Source organism: Octopus sinensis, linkage group LG6 (assembly GCF_006345805.1).
Source record: "Octopus sinensis linkage group LG6, ASM634580v1, whole genome shotgun sequence".
Classification (NCBI taxonomy): Eukaryota; Metazoa; Mollusca; class Cephalopoda; order Octopoda; family Octopodidae; genus Octopus; species Octopus sinensis.
Genome location: NC_043002.1, coordinates 52,001,232 through 52,015,610, shown reverse-complemented (window position 1 = coordinate 52,015,610; position 14,379 = coordinate 52,001,232). Strand labels below are relative to the sequence as shown.

General features: G+C 38.1%; 1 protein-coding gene across 3 annotated transcripts in view; it reads left to right on the top strand.

The window, feature by feature from the left end:
* The window catches only part of LOC115213442 (probable acyl-CoA dehydrogenase 6), a 30,976-nt gene extending 27,377 nt beyond the window's left edge, over window positions 1-3,599 (top strand). Inside the window, exons 9-10 of one of the 3 annotated variants that reach the window (XR_004999677.1) lie at window positions 2,532-2,836; window positions 3,279-3,599. Coding sequence is in view for 1 of the 3 variants with exons in the window: in XM_029782417.2 (XP_029638277.1) it covers window positions 2,532-2,625 (94 nt within the window). In the remaining 2 variants the exon portion in view is untranslated. Of the gene's footprint in view, window positions 1-2,531 lie in introns of all 3 variants that reach the window. The other 2 variants (XR_004999676.1, XM_029782417.2) reach the window with 2 other exon arrangements.
* The last annotated feature ends 10,780 nt before the right edge of the window (window positions 3,600-14,379 follow it).

Below are 14,379 nucleotides of genomic sequence, written 5' to 3'. Positions count from 1 at the left end.
TATGGCTGGATGCCCTTCCTAAAGACTACTACTTTACAGAGTGTATTGGGTGCTTTTTATGTGGTACTGATATGAGTGCTTTATATGAGGAAGCAGCACAAGTGTTTTATGTGTCACACTAGCACTGGTGCCTTATATGTGACATAGGTACTAGTGCTTTATATGTGGCACCAGCATGGGTCCTTTATACATGGGACTGACATGGGTACCTTTATGTGGCACCAGCACAGGTACCTTTACATGGCTCTAGCATTGATGCTCTTACATGGCACCAGCATGAATGCTCTCTATGTGACACTGGCATGAGTACCTTTTACATGGCACCAGCATGGGTGCGTTTGTACGTGACACAGTCTCAGGTGCTTTTCTACATATCCATATAAAAGGCTCCTTCACAGTTTCTGTTACTTGGATTCCATTCTCAAGGCTATAACAGAAGCCACGTGGCTAATGTACTGCATTGTGGGATGAAAATGAGAGCCATGTGATTGGAAAGCAGACTTCTTAACCAGATGCCCATGTCTATATATATTAAGCATAAGATCTTTCTCTAATGAGGGAACTAATTTCTCTCCAATCTGAATTATGTCTGTATCTTTTATCTTTTGTTTCATTCATTAGACTGTGGCCATACTGGGGCACTGCCTTGAATTTTAGTCAACTGAATTGATCCTGTAGCTATTCTTTTTAAGCCTGGTGCTTATTTTGTTGGTCTCTTTTGCCGAACTGTTAAATTCCAGAGACACAAAGAACCCGATGCCAGTTGTCAAGCAGTGGCCAGGGAACAAACACAAGCAGAAAATCACACACGCACGCACACACACATACACACACAGTCATTATTCTACAAAAGACATAAAAAAACATGTCTGGGCATAGGGAAATATCACCTTGCTTGGAAGCAGGGAAGGGTTGATGACAGGAAAGGCATCTGACCACAGTAAACTCTGTTTGACTCTTCAAGTTTGGAAAAGTAAACACTAAAATGATCATATATATATATATATGTAATGTTGAGGTGGCGAGCTGGCAGAAACGTTAGCGCGCCGGGCGAAATGCGTAGCCATATTTCATCTGTCATTACGTTCTGAGTTCAAATTCTGCCGAGGTTGACTTTGCCTTTCATCCTCTCGGGGTCGATAAATAAAGTACCAGTTTCGCACTGGGGTCGATATAATCGACTTCATCCGTTTGTCTGTCCTTGTTTGTCCCCCTCTGTTTTGCCCCTTGTGGGTAGTAAAGAAATATATATATATGTAATTTATAAAACAGGAAATATCTGCAAATGTTAATGGATTTCCACATAAATATCCAGTAAAAGGAGAATCCCTGCTGTATGATAGAATGTGGTAACCGATATCTGTAGAAGAGATTTGGAAAGCCTACTATAAGGTTATTATCCAGGTGGTATATATATATATATATATATATATATATATATATATATAATATATATATACAGTACTTAATTAAAATTTGCGAAATCAAGTTTATTGAGTGAGATACTTTTTGTAAAGTCACCTGACAAAATACATCTGCACTGAAGGATGCACCTCAAGCAGTTGTCTAGAATCTCACTTGTGAGGGACCAATGCAGGATAGGTTGTAACGGGATCATTGTGATTAATAAAGAATCTTATGAATCTCATTTTCTCATTCTCTCATTTACCAAAAATGTGGCAGCTATAAACAGTGCCAATAATATTTTCTACTCTGGGCACAAGGCCTGAAATTTTGGGGGAGGGGGCCAGTCAATTAGATGAACCCCAGTATGCAACTGGTACTTAATTTATCGATCCTGAAAGGACGAAAGCCAAAGTATACATTGATGTGTTTATGTCCCTCTAACTTAGTGGTTTGACAAAACAGACTGATAGAATGTCCTCCAGATCTGACCGGTTTGAACATAATGCAGGTCAACTATTTGGTCCTGATATGGCCTGCTTGTGTGATTGCTTACTTTTAGAATGACATTGTAGAATAGTTATGAGAGATCAGATTTGGCCAGTTTGAACATAAAACAGGTCAACTGTATGGGCTGGATAAGGCCTGATTGTTTAAATGTTAAAGAGTTAAATAATTCGGTAGTTTTAGTGACTGAACCTCCAGCCATCGATGCTCCAACATTTTGTCTTCTTTGGAGATGAGATAAGTCATGCAATTTAACTTATTTGAAAATATATATCTGAAAAAAAAAAAAAAGAAAAAAATAGACACCAGCAAAAATACAAAGAAACACAACAGTAGGCTACTTCAGGAATTACAAGGCATACATAATGCATAATGAACACGTATATACAGACAAAAACAGTTTTGAATTTGTCATATTGCCAATAGAAAAAAAAGTAACAATATAAAAAGTGGTATATCCATTAATTTGTTCCCCCACCTCTTTCTCTCCCTCTCTCTCATATATGAATTTATTTATATGCAGGCCTATACTAAAAACATTTTTTTTGTAACCCAAGTTTTCACTATATATATATATGTATATGTATATATATGTAATATGCATTCTATTTTTCTGCCAGAGACTTCCGCTTACTTTCCATCGGAGCTGGCGCTGATGAAGTGATGCTGTCAATCATTTGTAAATACATGAATATCCTACCGAAGTCGAAGTGAACACTTAACCCCTGGTTTTCGTTGGTGTCTTGAGTTTGTGTTTGTGTGTCAGTTTGCAGTGTTTGGGTGGGTGGGGGGGCTACGTCTGTTTCTGTGTATATGTGTGTGTGTGAGCGTGGGTGGGTGTATGGGGGTGAGAGATAGTGCTATGGAAAGAGTAGGAGAGAAAGAGAGACGGTGATAGATAGGGAATAGAGAGAGAGAGAGAGAGGTGTAGTGTGTGTGGACTGGGAAGACACACTAACAAGAAAACCGACGAAGTATATATGAATGGATGTGTTAGAAACATGTATTGAACTAATAGAAAGGGAGAGAGGAGAGAGAGAGAAGAGAGAGAGAGAGAGAACTGGTATGTGTGTGAGAGAGTATCTATATGTGGTGTAGAAATTAATCATGTGTATTTGGATGTGTAAGGCGAATTGACTTGTGTGTGCATGTGCGTGCGTGTAAATATGTGTGTGGGCATATGTTTGTGCGCATGTGTGTGGGCGTATGTGTGTGGATGATGCGTGCGCGCGCGCGTGTGTGTAGGAGTGACAGAGAATTAGAAAGACAATATAAAAGGAACGTGTGTGTGTGTTTTGTGTGTGCGTGCGTTTGTGTATGTAGTGAAAAAGAATTTGAAAGGACAATAGAAAAGGAACAAGAGGGAGAGAGAGAGAGAGAGAGAGAAAGAGAGAAAGAGAGAAAGAAAGAATAGTCTGTCGGTTTTACTCATCTTCCAAATTCAACCCACCACGAAGATCGATATGACCAATGTCTGATTGACTGACTCTTTGGAGCTTTTCATTAATGTATTAATTTGAACTGTTCATTGATTGATTGGTTGACTGGCCTGATCGATTGACCGACTGTTCGATCTGTCCGCTTAATCAATGTCACACGGAAGACAAATGGACGATAAATACAACAGAATTTGATTGCTAAATATTTTATAAACGAAATGGAATAAATATATTTTTGTTTTTGCTGTTGTTGTTGTTGTTGTTTTTGTTGTTATTTTTGATTTTCCTATTGTTTGTGTTTTAGATGTTGCAGTTACAATCGTTTTATTAGGAAAAGGAAGAGAGCAGTGATGGCTCAGTGGCTGAGATGTTGAGGTTCCTTGATAAATAGGTTAAGGCGGCGAACTGGCAAGACCGTTAAAGCTTTGAATAGAATGCCTGGCTCTATTTGTTCTGAGTTCTCAGTGCTTCGAGTTCAAATCCCATCGAGGTGAATTTTGCCCTTCATCCTTTCCGGCTGTGAGGAAAAGGAGCGCTGAGACTCAGTGGTTGGAATGTTGAGTTTCCACGATAAGGCGATAAATTGGTAGAATCTTTAGAACTTTGCAGTATTCTGAATCTCTACGCTCTGAGTTCAGATCCCATCGAGGTGAATTCTTCTTTTCACTCTCTCCGGGCCGATAAATAAAGTACCTATCCAGAATAGTGGTTTGATGGAACTGATACAAGGCTGGAAGGGATGCCTTGTATCGGTTTCGCCGGATATTTGCATTCTAACAGCAACGTCTGTTTCAACTTTAGTACCATGCTATATCGGCCCAAAGGTGGCCCGCTTTCTATTGGATAAAATGTGGTATGGAAAGGCTGAAACATGCACGCTTGGGAAACTTCCAATCTTTTTTTTTTTAAATCTAGTCCTGGATTGTGCATAGATGCGCAGATTGGTGCTTGGTTAGTTTTGACCGAAAGGGTGCCTCACTCTTCAAGAAAAAAAAAGTGGGATTCATATAATACTCGAATCGAGTTTTACTGAGAAAAGTAACACACTGGTGTTTAGAAATCGGGCTGTAGTCTGAACATTGAGATTCGACTTGAAGTTTAGCTTGAAGTTTTAAGAAACAGAACATCTGAAGCAAAGACAGCTTCAGTATGACAATGGAAATTAAGGTTTCTCAAATAAGAAAATTGCATATTTATCTCTTGCATGCAATCTACGATGTCAATGATGACGGCGGGTTTTGTAAAGAATAAGCTAGACCGGGGTTACAAATATTTGTTAGTTTTAAAGGAAAAAGTATTGATCCGGTTTTTACAATGCCGAGAAAACGAAGATTGCACGAAAGGCCATTTGGGAATTGTAAATTGGGTGACGATCATGATAATTAAGAATATGGTGTGAGTCTTTAAAAGAAGAAACGTTTACGTATGGTGTCATTAAGCATTACCGAAATTGTGAAAGAAATGCCCATAGTATAAAACGGTGAAATTCAACGTTGATGGAAGACGATGAAAATGTCAGACTGAAGTGGATAGATAGTAAGTTAAATTTAAAAGATGTGTGATAATGGAATATTGTACCATCTGTATAGATTCTTATGGGGTTATTGGTGATTGACAGGAGGTCATTGATAAAGAGAAGAAAAATTATTGGAGTGATGGGGGCCGAAAGATTTAGAAAACAGCGTAGACACAAGCAAATATTGTTAAGACCGATGAGATTGATTTATATTCAGATGCCGAGAGTGAGTAGCAGCGGCAGTGATTTGTTTTCTAAAAACAAAACCAATTTTGTAGATGACTGCGTTGGTCTTACTTTGGTGACATAGAGGTGAGATGGCGAAGGAGATAAGAAACTAGAATATCTAGTCAAGAAGCAAGAAGTTCGAGTTGGTTTCTGGTGTTTTTCTGTTTTTGAGAAATACAGGGTGGGCCAAAAGTTACGCACAAAATAAGTTCAATACGCCCCAGGATTACCTCAAAGACATGCTTAAGTTTTTCTAAAATTAAATAAAATAACGATGAATACGCACGTACGAGGGGTACAGAAAAGTTCCTGGTTTTGAGTGAAAGGAAATACAGGATATGATTTTATTCAAAGTATTATATTCCCCTCTCAGATTCAGGTGGATCAATTAATTATAATTTTATTCAATATATTTCCCTCTCTGATTCAAACAGTTACTGCAGCGGTCCTTCAGTTTTTCTAAGCCCCATAAAAGTGCTTGGAAGTTTGGGCTTCCAAACCAGGCCTTTCGCGACACCTTTAAAGACAAGAACTTTTCAGCATCCGCACCTCGTACTTGTACATGATGAACTAAATGAATGATAATAACAATAATGTAATATAGGTAAAATGTTTTGGTGCGTGAATTTTGGCCTACCCCGTACATTACCTCAGTTTTTTCGACTGTCGGGGAATACACACCAACAGATAAGACTCCACAATTCGCCTCGGTGTGCCATTAAATACGGATCTGGTTCTGAATAGAGTATTCCAAGTAGTGGTATATAACAGTTCATTCTCATGGTAAACTCATCACGTATAGCCCACTCTACTCCACCACAGTGATATTTCATCGACATGTTACCCACTCGATCCTTAAAATACAAGGTTGTTCTCGATATAATTAATCGTAGCACTGTGATTCACTGTACAACTGTTCTCATCGCGACTCCTGATCGAAAATTTCTGCGAATTTTGTTAGTGTTATATCCAGTTATCTTTTATCTTTCACTTGTTTCAGTCATTAGACTGCAGTCATACTGGGGAACCGCCTGGAAGAATTCTAGTAGAACGAATCGATTCCAGTATTTATTTGGTCGGCTCAGAGTTATAGTAGAAGTCACATTCCCATGGTGCTACGCAGCGGTACTGAACCTGGAATCATGTGATTGAGGAACAAACTTGTCCAAAGAGCCTATTCAATACTTTTTCAAGTCTCCCGCGTAATAATTTCAGAATGAATGCGTTGAGAAATTATGGATAGAAAAAAGTTTCTCGTTATTGATTTCGTGTATAAAACACATCGAGCGGGGTTCTGAATAACCCAGCGGGATACCAAACACGTGTTTCGGCGTGACTAGGCCCCCTAAGTAACAAGACACCGCCCCGGTCATTCATAGCCCGGTTCTAACTTTTGTTCCTTTATGTAAAGATCAAAAATTACATTTTCTGATGAGTACTGATGCGTAGCTGAATTGTAGTTAATTCGTAATAAGCACTCGAAGTAAGGGCGATCAAATTAACGGCGTGTGTATACATATATTTAATACTCTTCTATACACTAGAAGATGGAAGACGTTCTCTGCGGGACTCTTGTCTCTGAGAAAATTTTCTAGTCTTGGTTCATAAAAACACATCGAGCTGAGATGTGAGTGGCATCAACATTGTCAGAAACATGTTTTAGCGTGTTTATGCCGCCTCGATGAAAGACAATGTTTCAGTTTATTTCCAAAATCTATAAAGAGAAAAATTTCTCCGTGTTGAGAGTACCGCAGCGAACGCCTTCCATGTTCTGATGTACAGAACGCATTAAATATAAATGTACACCTCATTATTTTAATTGTCACTGTTTCCTGTACTTATTATGAATAACTTACAACGTGACAAAGCCGCAGTACACATCAGTAAAGTGCCGTAAATCCTCGAGTATAGTCCGCCCTTGAGTATAATACGCAGGGATTTTTAGGGGGCTTTACCTCTGAAAACCCTAAACCTTGTGTATAATACGTACCCCTTCTCTAACTTGAGTCAAGAAGGTCTATATAACGTCCTTGGTTTGTGAAAATGTATACGGTAACGTCCTTTATTATTATTGTATATATAACATAATGCAAACGTATAGCTTTTTTGTGCATTTTGTTTGCAGAAAATAAAGAAATAATAGTAATAACGTTTAATAAATGTTGCTTACTGCAAGTTATGGATGATTCTTTTATGACTTTATTGCTTTCTGGCTTAGCTTAAGATATTTTCACGCCCGACATCACAAAATGCGTCTGAATACACATAGCCAGACAGCAAATAGAGACTCGGACATTGCTTAGAAAATATTTTCATTTTTAACCTCGTATATAGTACGCACTAGGGATTTTGACTTTTAAATTTTGGGAAAAAAATGCGAATTATACTCGAGGATTTACGGTGTTTTGCTGTTTACTTTTACGTACAGAAATTCTAACCGGGAGGAGGAATAATAACCTCGAAACACGTATCTGAAAGTCTGCTGACGTCATTCAATGCTCGGTTATCACCGAGACAAAAGTCTTGCTGCGGATATCTTCCACGTTGTAGTGCAATGTACAAGTCGTTATTTTGATCGTCATTGTTTCGTATGTAAGTGCGTGTATATATAAGTATATATACATATGTAAATGTAAATATGTACACAGACACATACATATATATATTCATATATATATATAATATATATATAAATGTATGTGTGTGTGTGTATACACACACACACCACACATGCACACAGATAAATTATATTTAATGCATAGTCGTTTGCTCGACAAAATAAAAGATTCTAGATTAAATATTTTATTCATTCTCAGAATTATTTTGCGCTCTTTATTCTCAGTAGTCGGCCATATATATACATATATATATATATTATATATATATATATATATATATATACATACATTATACATACATACATACATACATACATACATCTGATACTGCTTTGTACTGGGTAGGGGTGCTAAATTCCCCTGTTCAAAAATATAAAGACACAGATAGTGTGTCGTATAGCCAGCTGGAGACGATGTTTACTGGGGCTAAACAACAGTAACATTCGTCCCAACCGAGACTGCCGCATTATATTGGCAAATAATCTTTACTTTAAGGTACTGTTACTGAATGTCTCCCGTTGAGAGATTTAAAAGCAATAATGTTTATATATATATATATATATATAATTGGCTGATGAGTGCTCAGCATTTTAAAACTGTTGTAATACTTACAACATTTAATAAAATGATGTAGTACGAAACGATCGTACCAAATTACCGGAGTCATTCTTGCTGCTTATTTTTATTATAATCACCTCACGGATTTTTATGGATAACACCATACAGAATTCTGGTGCATCTAAATTAAGTACCATATTCATTTGAATCTAAAGTTTTGCTGAACATATATATATATATATATATATATATATATATATATATATATATATATATTATATATATATAATATATATATATATATTTTGCTTCAGCCTTTAGACTGCAGCCATGCTAGAGCACCGTCTTGAAGAGTTTTAGGTGAACTGATCGTCGCCGTTATTTATTTTTTAAAGGTTGGTACTTATTATATCGGTCTACTTAGCTGTAATGGTAAGTTTACACCGACGTAAACAAACAAACACTGGATGTCAAGCGATGGGGACTAATACAGACACAAAGACGCACACACACACGTGTATGAAGGACTGCCATACAATTTCCGTCTAACAAATACACACAGAAGGTCCGAACAAGTGGTTTCAAATTTTGGCACAAGACCAGCATTTCGGGATAGGGTATAAGTCAATTATATCAACCCCAGTGCTCAACTGGTCCTCATTTAATCGACCCCAAAGGGTGAAAGGCAAAATCGACCTCGGTGGAATATGAATTCAGGACGTGAAGATGGACGAAATGACGCTAAACATTTTCCCAAGTGTGCTGACGATTCTGCCAGCTCGCCGCCTTAAATGATATAATACAACTTCTGAATTTGTTTAAACTAAACACGATCATAAACCGTTAGCCTCCAATTCCAGAAACCCTCTTACAATCATGTAATTATACAATTAATACATTTGTTTCAACGACCTTACGTGTTTTGACATCGATTTTGTCTCGATTTATAATAATTTAGACTTTAAACAACAACCGTTACTTTCTAACCTAACTTCCTTCTAGTGTTCTTGCTTCCTTTATTCAATAAAAAAAATTATTTTCCGTATTTATTAGTTAAGATAGATGACATAACTTTCATTTTAGATTCTTTAATTTATTTAATTAGATATTTTAAAACCTTTTACTGGTTTATTATTTAATTTTTTCTCTAATATTTTCTTGCTTTAATTTCAAAGGGTTTTTCATAATTATTCATCTTAGCTTTAAATTTTCTGTTCCTTCGATTTTTATCTTATAGGAAATGTAACTTCCATTTTATTAGATATATAAATTTTCACCACTTTCTTTTACCATACTAATAATTTACTTTTCTTTAGCTTCTTATTTTTTAAAATATAAAATATCGAAAGATTTTTTTCCCAACACATTTATATCCTTCAAACTTAACCATTTTTTCTACGTACAACTAAATTTCTTTGATTGTAGACAATAATTCTTTATAGATATTAAGCTGATACCATTTAACATTAACTTTGAAATACCTCTTAAGTTTTGCTTCAAGAGCAATGTGCTGGCAGAACAATTACTGCGTCGAACAAAATGCTTAGCACCATTTCTTCCCGCTCTTTACATTCCGAGTTCAAATACAGCCGAAGCCAACTTTACCTTTCATCCTTTGGGTCAGTAAAATAAACTACAGATGTTTATATGTATACAACATATGTTATATAACACTTTTGTGACTGTATATGCATGTGTATACTGATCTTTTCTGGAGGGTTACAAAGTTTTTAAACGTTTATAAGTTCATGAAATTGTATGCTCATGAAAATATAATTAACAAATCGTATGATGTCTTATATGTGTGTTATATATGTACACAGTTTTGAATTGAAGCATGAGTTTCTGAGATCGAATCGAGAGTGTATATTTTTATTATGCATATCATGAATATTATATATATTAACATTATTATATATTAGCTTTATTCTGGTTTGATAGATAGGAAGATCAACGAGGGATCATGCATGACATTTTTCAGTTTAGATTGTTATTTGTGCAAACCCTAGGAGGAAGTTTCTGTATTACTGTTCTAAATGTTCGCTGGTGAAGTAATATTTAATTTCTCTGTACTACAGAGATTGCATCTACTGCCTCGTTCCTTATATCTCATGGTTTTGGCTATGATGCGCCAGTTTATTTTGGGGTCGTCTACCTTCCTATCTTTAAGGTTCCAAACCATATTAAACAAAAACGTCGCGTCTTATATTCTTATCTCTAAACGAAATAAAGTGCTGCGTGTATCTTTCCTTGAAGGTATTTTCAGCAATCCCAATGTAAGTTTTGTGGTTCCATCTATGTCAGTGAATTGGCCTTGTAAAGTATATATATATATATATATATATATATATATATATATATATATATATATATATATATATATATAAAGAGTGAGAGAGAGAGAGAGAGAGAGAGAGAGAGAGAGACATATATGAGCGTGCGTGTGTGTACTTACATATATTCTTTTATTGGTTTCGGTCATTTGACTGCGGCCATGCTGGTGCACGTCGAACAAATCAACACCAGCACTTATTCGTTGTAAGCCTATCAGTTATTCTATCGGTCTTTTGCCGAACCGGTAAGTTACGGGGACATAAACACACCAACATCACACACACACACACACACACACACACACACACACACACACACACACATAAACACGTTTCCGTCTACCAAATCCACTCACAAGACTTTGGGTTATAGTAGAAGACACTTACCCAGGGTGCCACGCAGTGGGACTGAACCCGAAAGCTTCTTATTTAAACAAGCAGGCGGAAAGACATACTAAATGCACTGCATGCTCAGACGAACGAACAAACACAGGTCTCACACACACACACACACACACACACACACAATATGCATAAGCGCAGTAGTGGCTGTGTGGTAAGTAGTTTGCTTACCAGGTTCAGTCCCACTGCATGGCACCTTGGGTAAGTGTCTTCTACTATAGCCTCGGGCCAATCAAAGCCTTGTGAGTGGATTTGGTAGGCGGAAACTGAAAGAAGCCCGTTGTATATATATATATATATATATATATATATATATATATAATATATATATATATATATATATATATATATAATATATTATATATATATATATATAATATATAATATATATATATACGTCGTATATATATATATATTAGGCGCAGGAGTGCTGTGTGGTAAGTAACTCGTTTACGAACTACATGGTTCTGGGTTCAGTCCCACTGAGTGGCACCTTGGGCAAGTGTCTTCTGCTATAGCCTCGGGCCGACCAAAGCCTTGTAAGTGGATTTGGTAGACGGAAACTGAAAGAAGCCCGTCGTATATATGTATATGTGTATATATATATATGTGTGTGTGTTTGTGTGTCTGTGTTTGTCCTCCCAACATCGCTTGACAACCGATGCTGGTGTGTTTATGTCCCCGTCACTTAGCGGTTCGTCAAAGAGACCGATAGAATAAGTACTAGGCTTACAAAGAATAAGTCCTGGGGTCGATTTACTTGACTAAAGGCGGTGCTCCAGCATGGCCGCAGTCAAATGACTGAAACAAGTAAAACAGTAAAACAGTATATATATATATATATAGGTAAATATAAAAAAACACAAACTGGGACAAGAACGCAAAACATTTAGAAGACGATACAAAAAAACGGACGTAACATTCGAAGCCTTCGATCTTCAGTCAAGAACCGGATCATCTTCGCAATTTCGGTCCCCTCCCACCATCGCTTGACAACCGATGTTGGTGTGTTTCCGTCACCGTAATCTAGCGGTTCGGCAAAAGAGACCAATAAAATAAGTACTAGGCTTACAAAAAAAAAGTCCTGGGGTCGATCTGTCCGACTAAAAGCGCGGCCCCAGCATGGCCGCAGTCAAATGACTGAAAGAAATGAAAGAATATATGCATAATCCATACAAAAAAACATGCGCACATACAGACACACACATGTATACACACACATACACATATACACACATGCACACACACACACATACATACGCGCACGCACTCATACATATGCCATCCGTATACGTTCCCTCCCACCCTACCCGCCACCAACGCGACCAGAGTGAGAAAGAAAAGAGCAAAATGCAGACAGTTTCTGATTTCATCAGTTCAGTAAGTTCACCTAGTTTAAAGTTAGCTTTTGCTCTGAGAATAAAGAGGAAGAATAAGAAACGGAAGGAGAAGAAGAAGAAAGAGGAGGAGAAAAATAAGAAGAAACGAAGAGAAAAATAAGAAAGAAAAAAAATCTTTCTAGACTAGACTAGACTCGTAGAGAAATAAGTTCAGAAGAAATCTCATTTTCGACTCTCTTATAATCTTACACCCTCAAATAATAATCTCGACCGCTGGCACGCCCAACATGTTAGACGTCTAAATTGGCTTTGCTTCTTGTCATTCGCAGATAACAATCGTAAATCCTTCGATTGTGACAGCTTTCTCCAATTCTGCAGCTCCAACTTCTGGCCTCAAAAACATTGCACTCCAACCCACCTTTAAATTATTTAAAAATTACTTCCTTCACCGTCGCCACTATTTTTTTTTTCTTCTTCTTCACCTCCTGCAACACTGCTTAGAACCTATCTATCTATCTATCTATCTATCTATCTATCTATCTATCTATCTATCTATCTATCTATCTATCTGTCTGTCTGTCTGTCTGTCTATCTATCAATCTATCTATCTGTCTGTCTGTCTATCTATCTATCTATCTATCTATCTATCTATCTATCTATCTATCTGTCTGTCTGTCTGTCTGTCTGTCTATCTATCTATCTATCTATCTATCTATCTATCTATCTATCTATCTATCTATCTATCTATCTGTCTGTCTGTCTGTCTGTCTGTCTGTCTATCTATCTATCTATCTATCTATCTATCTATCTATCTATCTATCTATCCATCTGTCTGTCTATCCATCCGTCCGTCCGTCCGTCCGTCCGTCTGTCTGTCTGTCTGTCTGTCTGTCTATCTATCTATCTATCTATTTATCTATCTATCTGTCTGTCTGTCTGTCTGTCATCTATCCATCTATCTGTCTGTCTGTCATCTATCCATCTATCTGTTTGTCTGTCTTCCTGTCTATCTATCTATCCGTCTGTCTTCCTGTCTATCCATCTGTCTGTCTGTCTATCGGTCTATCTATCTATCTATCTATCTATCTATCTATCTATCTATCTATCTATCTGTCTATTTGTCTATCTATCTGTCTGTCTGTCTGTCTGTCTGTCTATCTGTCTATCTATCTATCTATCTATCTATCTATCTATCTATCTATCTATCTATCTATCTATCTATCTGTCACTCTCGCCCGGCAATGGGCCGAGAGGAAACTGTCCCTAAAAGGTCGGGCGGAGGTGGCGAACACGTACATCGCGTCCGTCATCTACTACCGCCTGACCGTCGTACCTTGTCCCGACCCTACCATCACCAAACTACAACGCATTCTCTTTCGCTTCTTGTGGAAAGGATGCGTCCCGATGGTCAGGCGATCCATTTGCTGTCAACACCCGTTAAAAGGAGGGCTGGGCATGCCGTGGTTGATGATGCGCAGACACGCGCTGAGACTGCGACATCTCTGGCTCTATGTAGACGACGGTGAACAGGTGTGGTCGCCGTTTGTGAGGCACGCTTTCCCGCAGCTCGTCTCCATGACCGAACTGCAGTCGTGGATCAAAAAGAGGCCGAAGAAGGGCGAATGGCACCGCGAGTGTCGCGTTGCTCTCAAGCAACTCTGCCGTCCTGGGTCGACCTTGAGTGACTTCAACACAACCAAAGCATTCTATAGGGGTTTAGTGGAGGGGAGGTACGACGACGAGCTCGGGGCGAACCTGGACGTCGACGAGGAGTACCTGACCCGCCTGTTCAGGACGACTTTCGGGCCAGGGCCCATGGACAACTTCCAGAGATCCCTGGCCTGGCAGTGCTACCGAGAAGCGCTACCCGTTCGGGATAAGCTCTACAGACACGGCTCGAGAAACACGGGGCCGACCTGCCCGAGATGCGGTCAGAGCGACGAAACCGTTCTGCACGCACTCGTGCAGTGTCCAACAATTTCCGACCTGTGGGCTTGTGTCGAACAACTGCTGTCACGTGTGGGACGAGTCGGT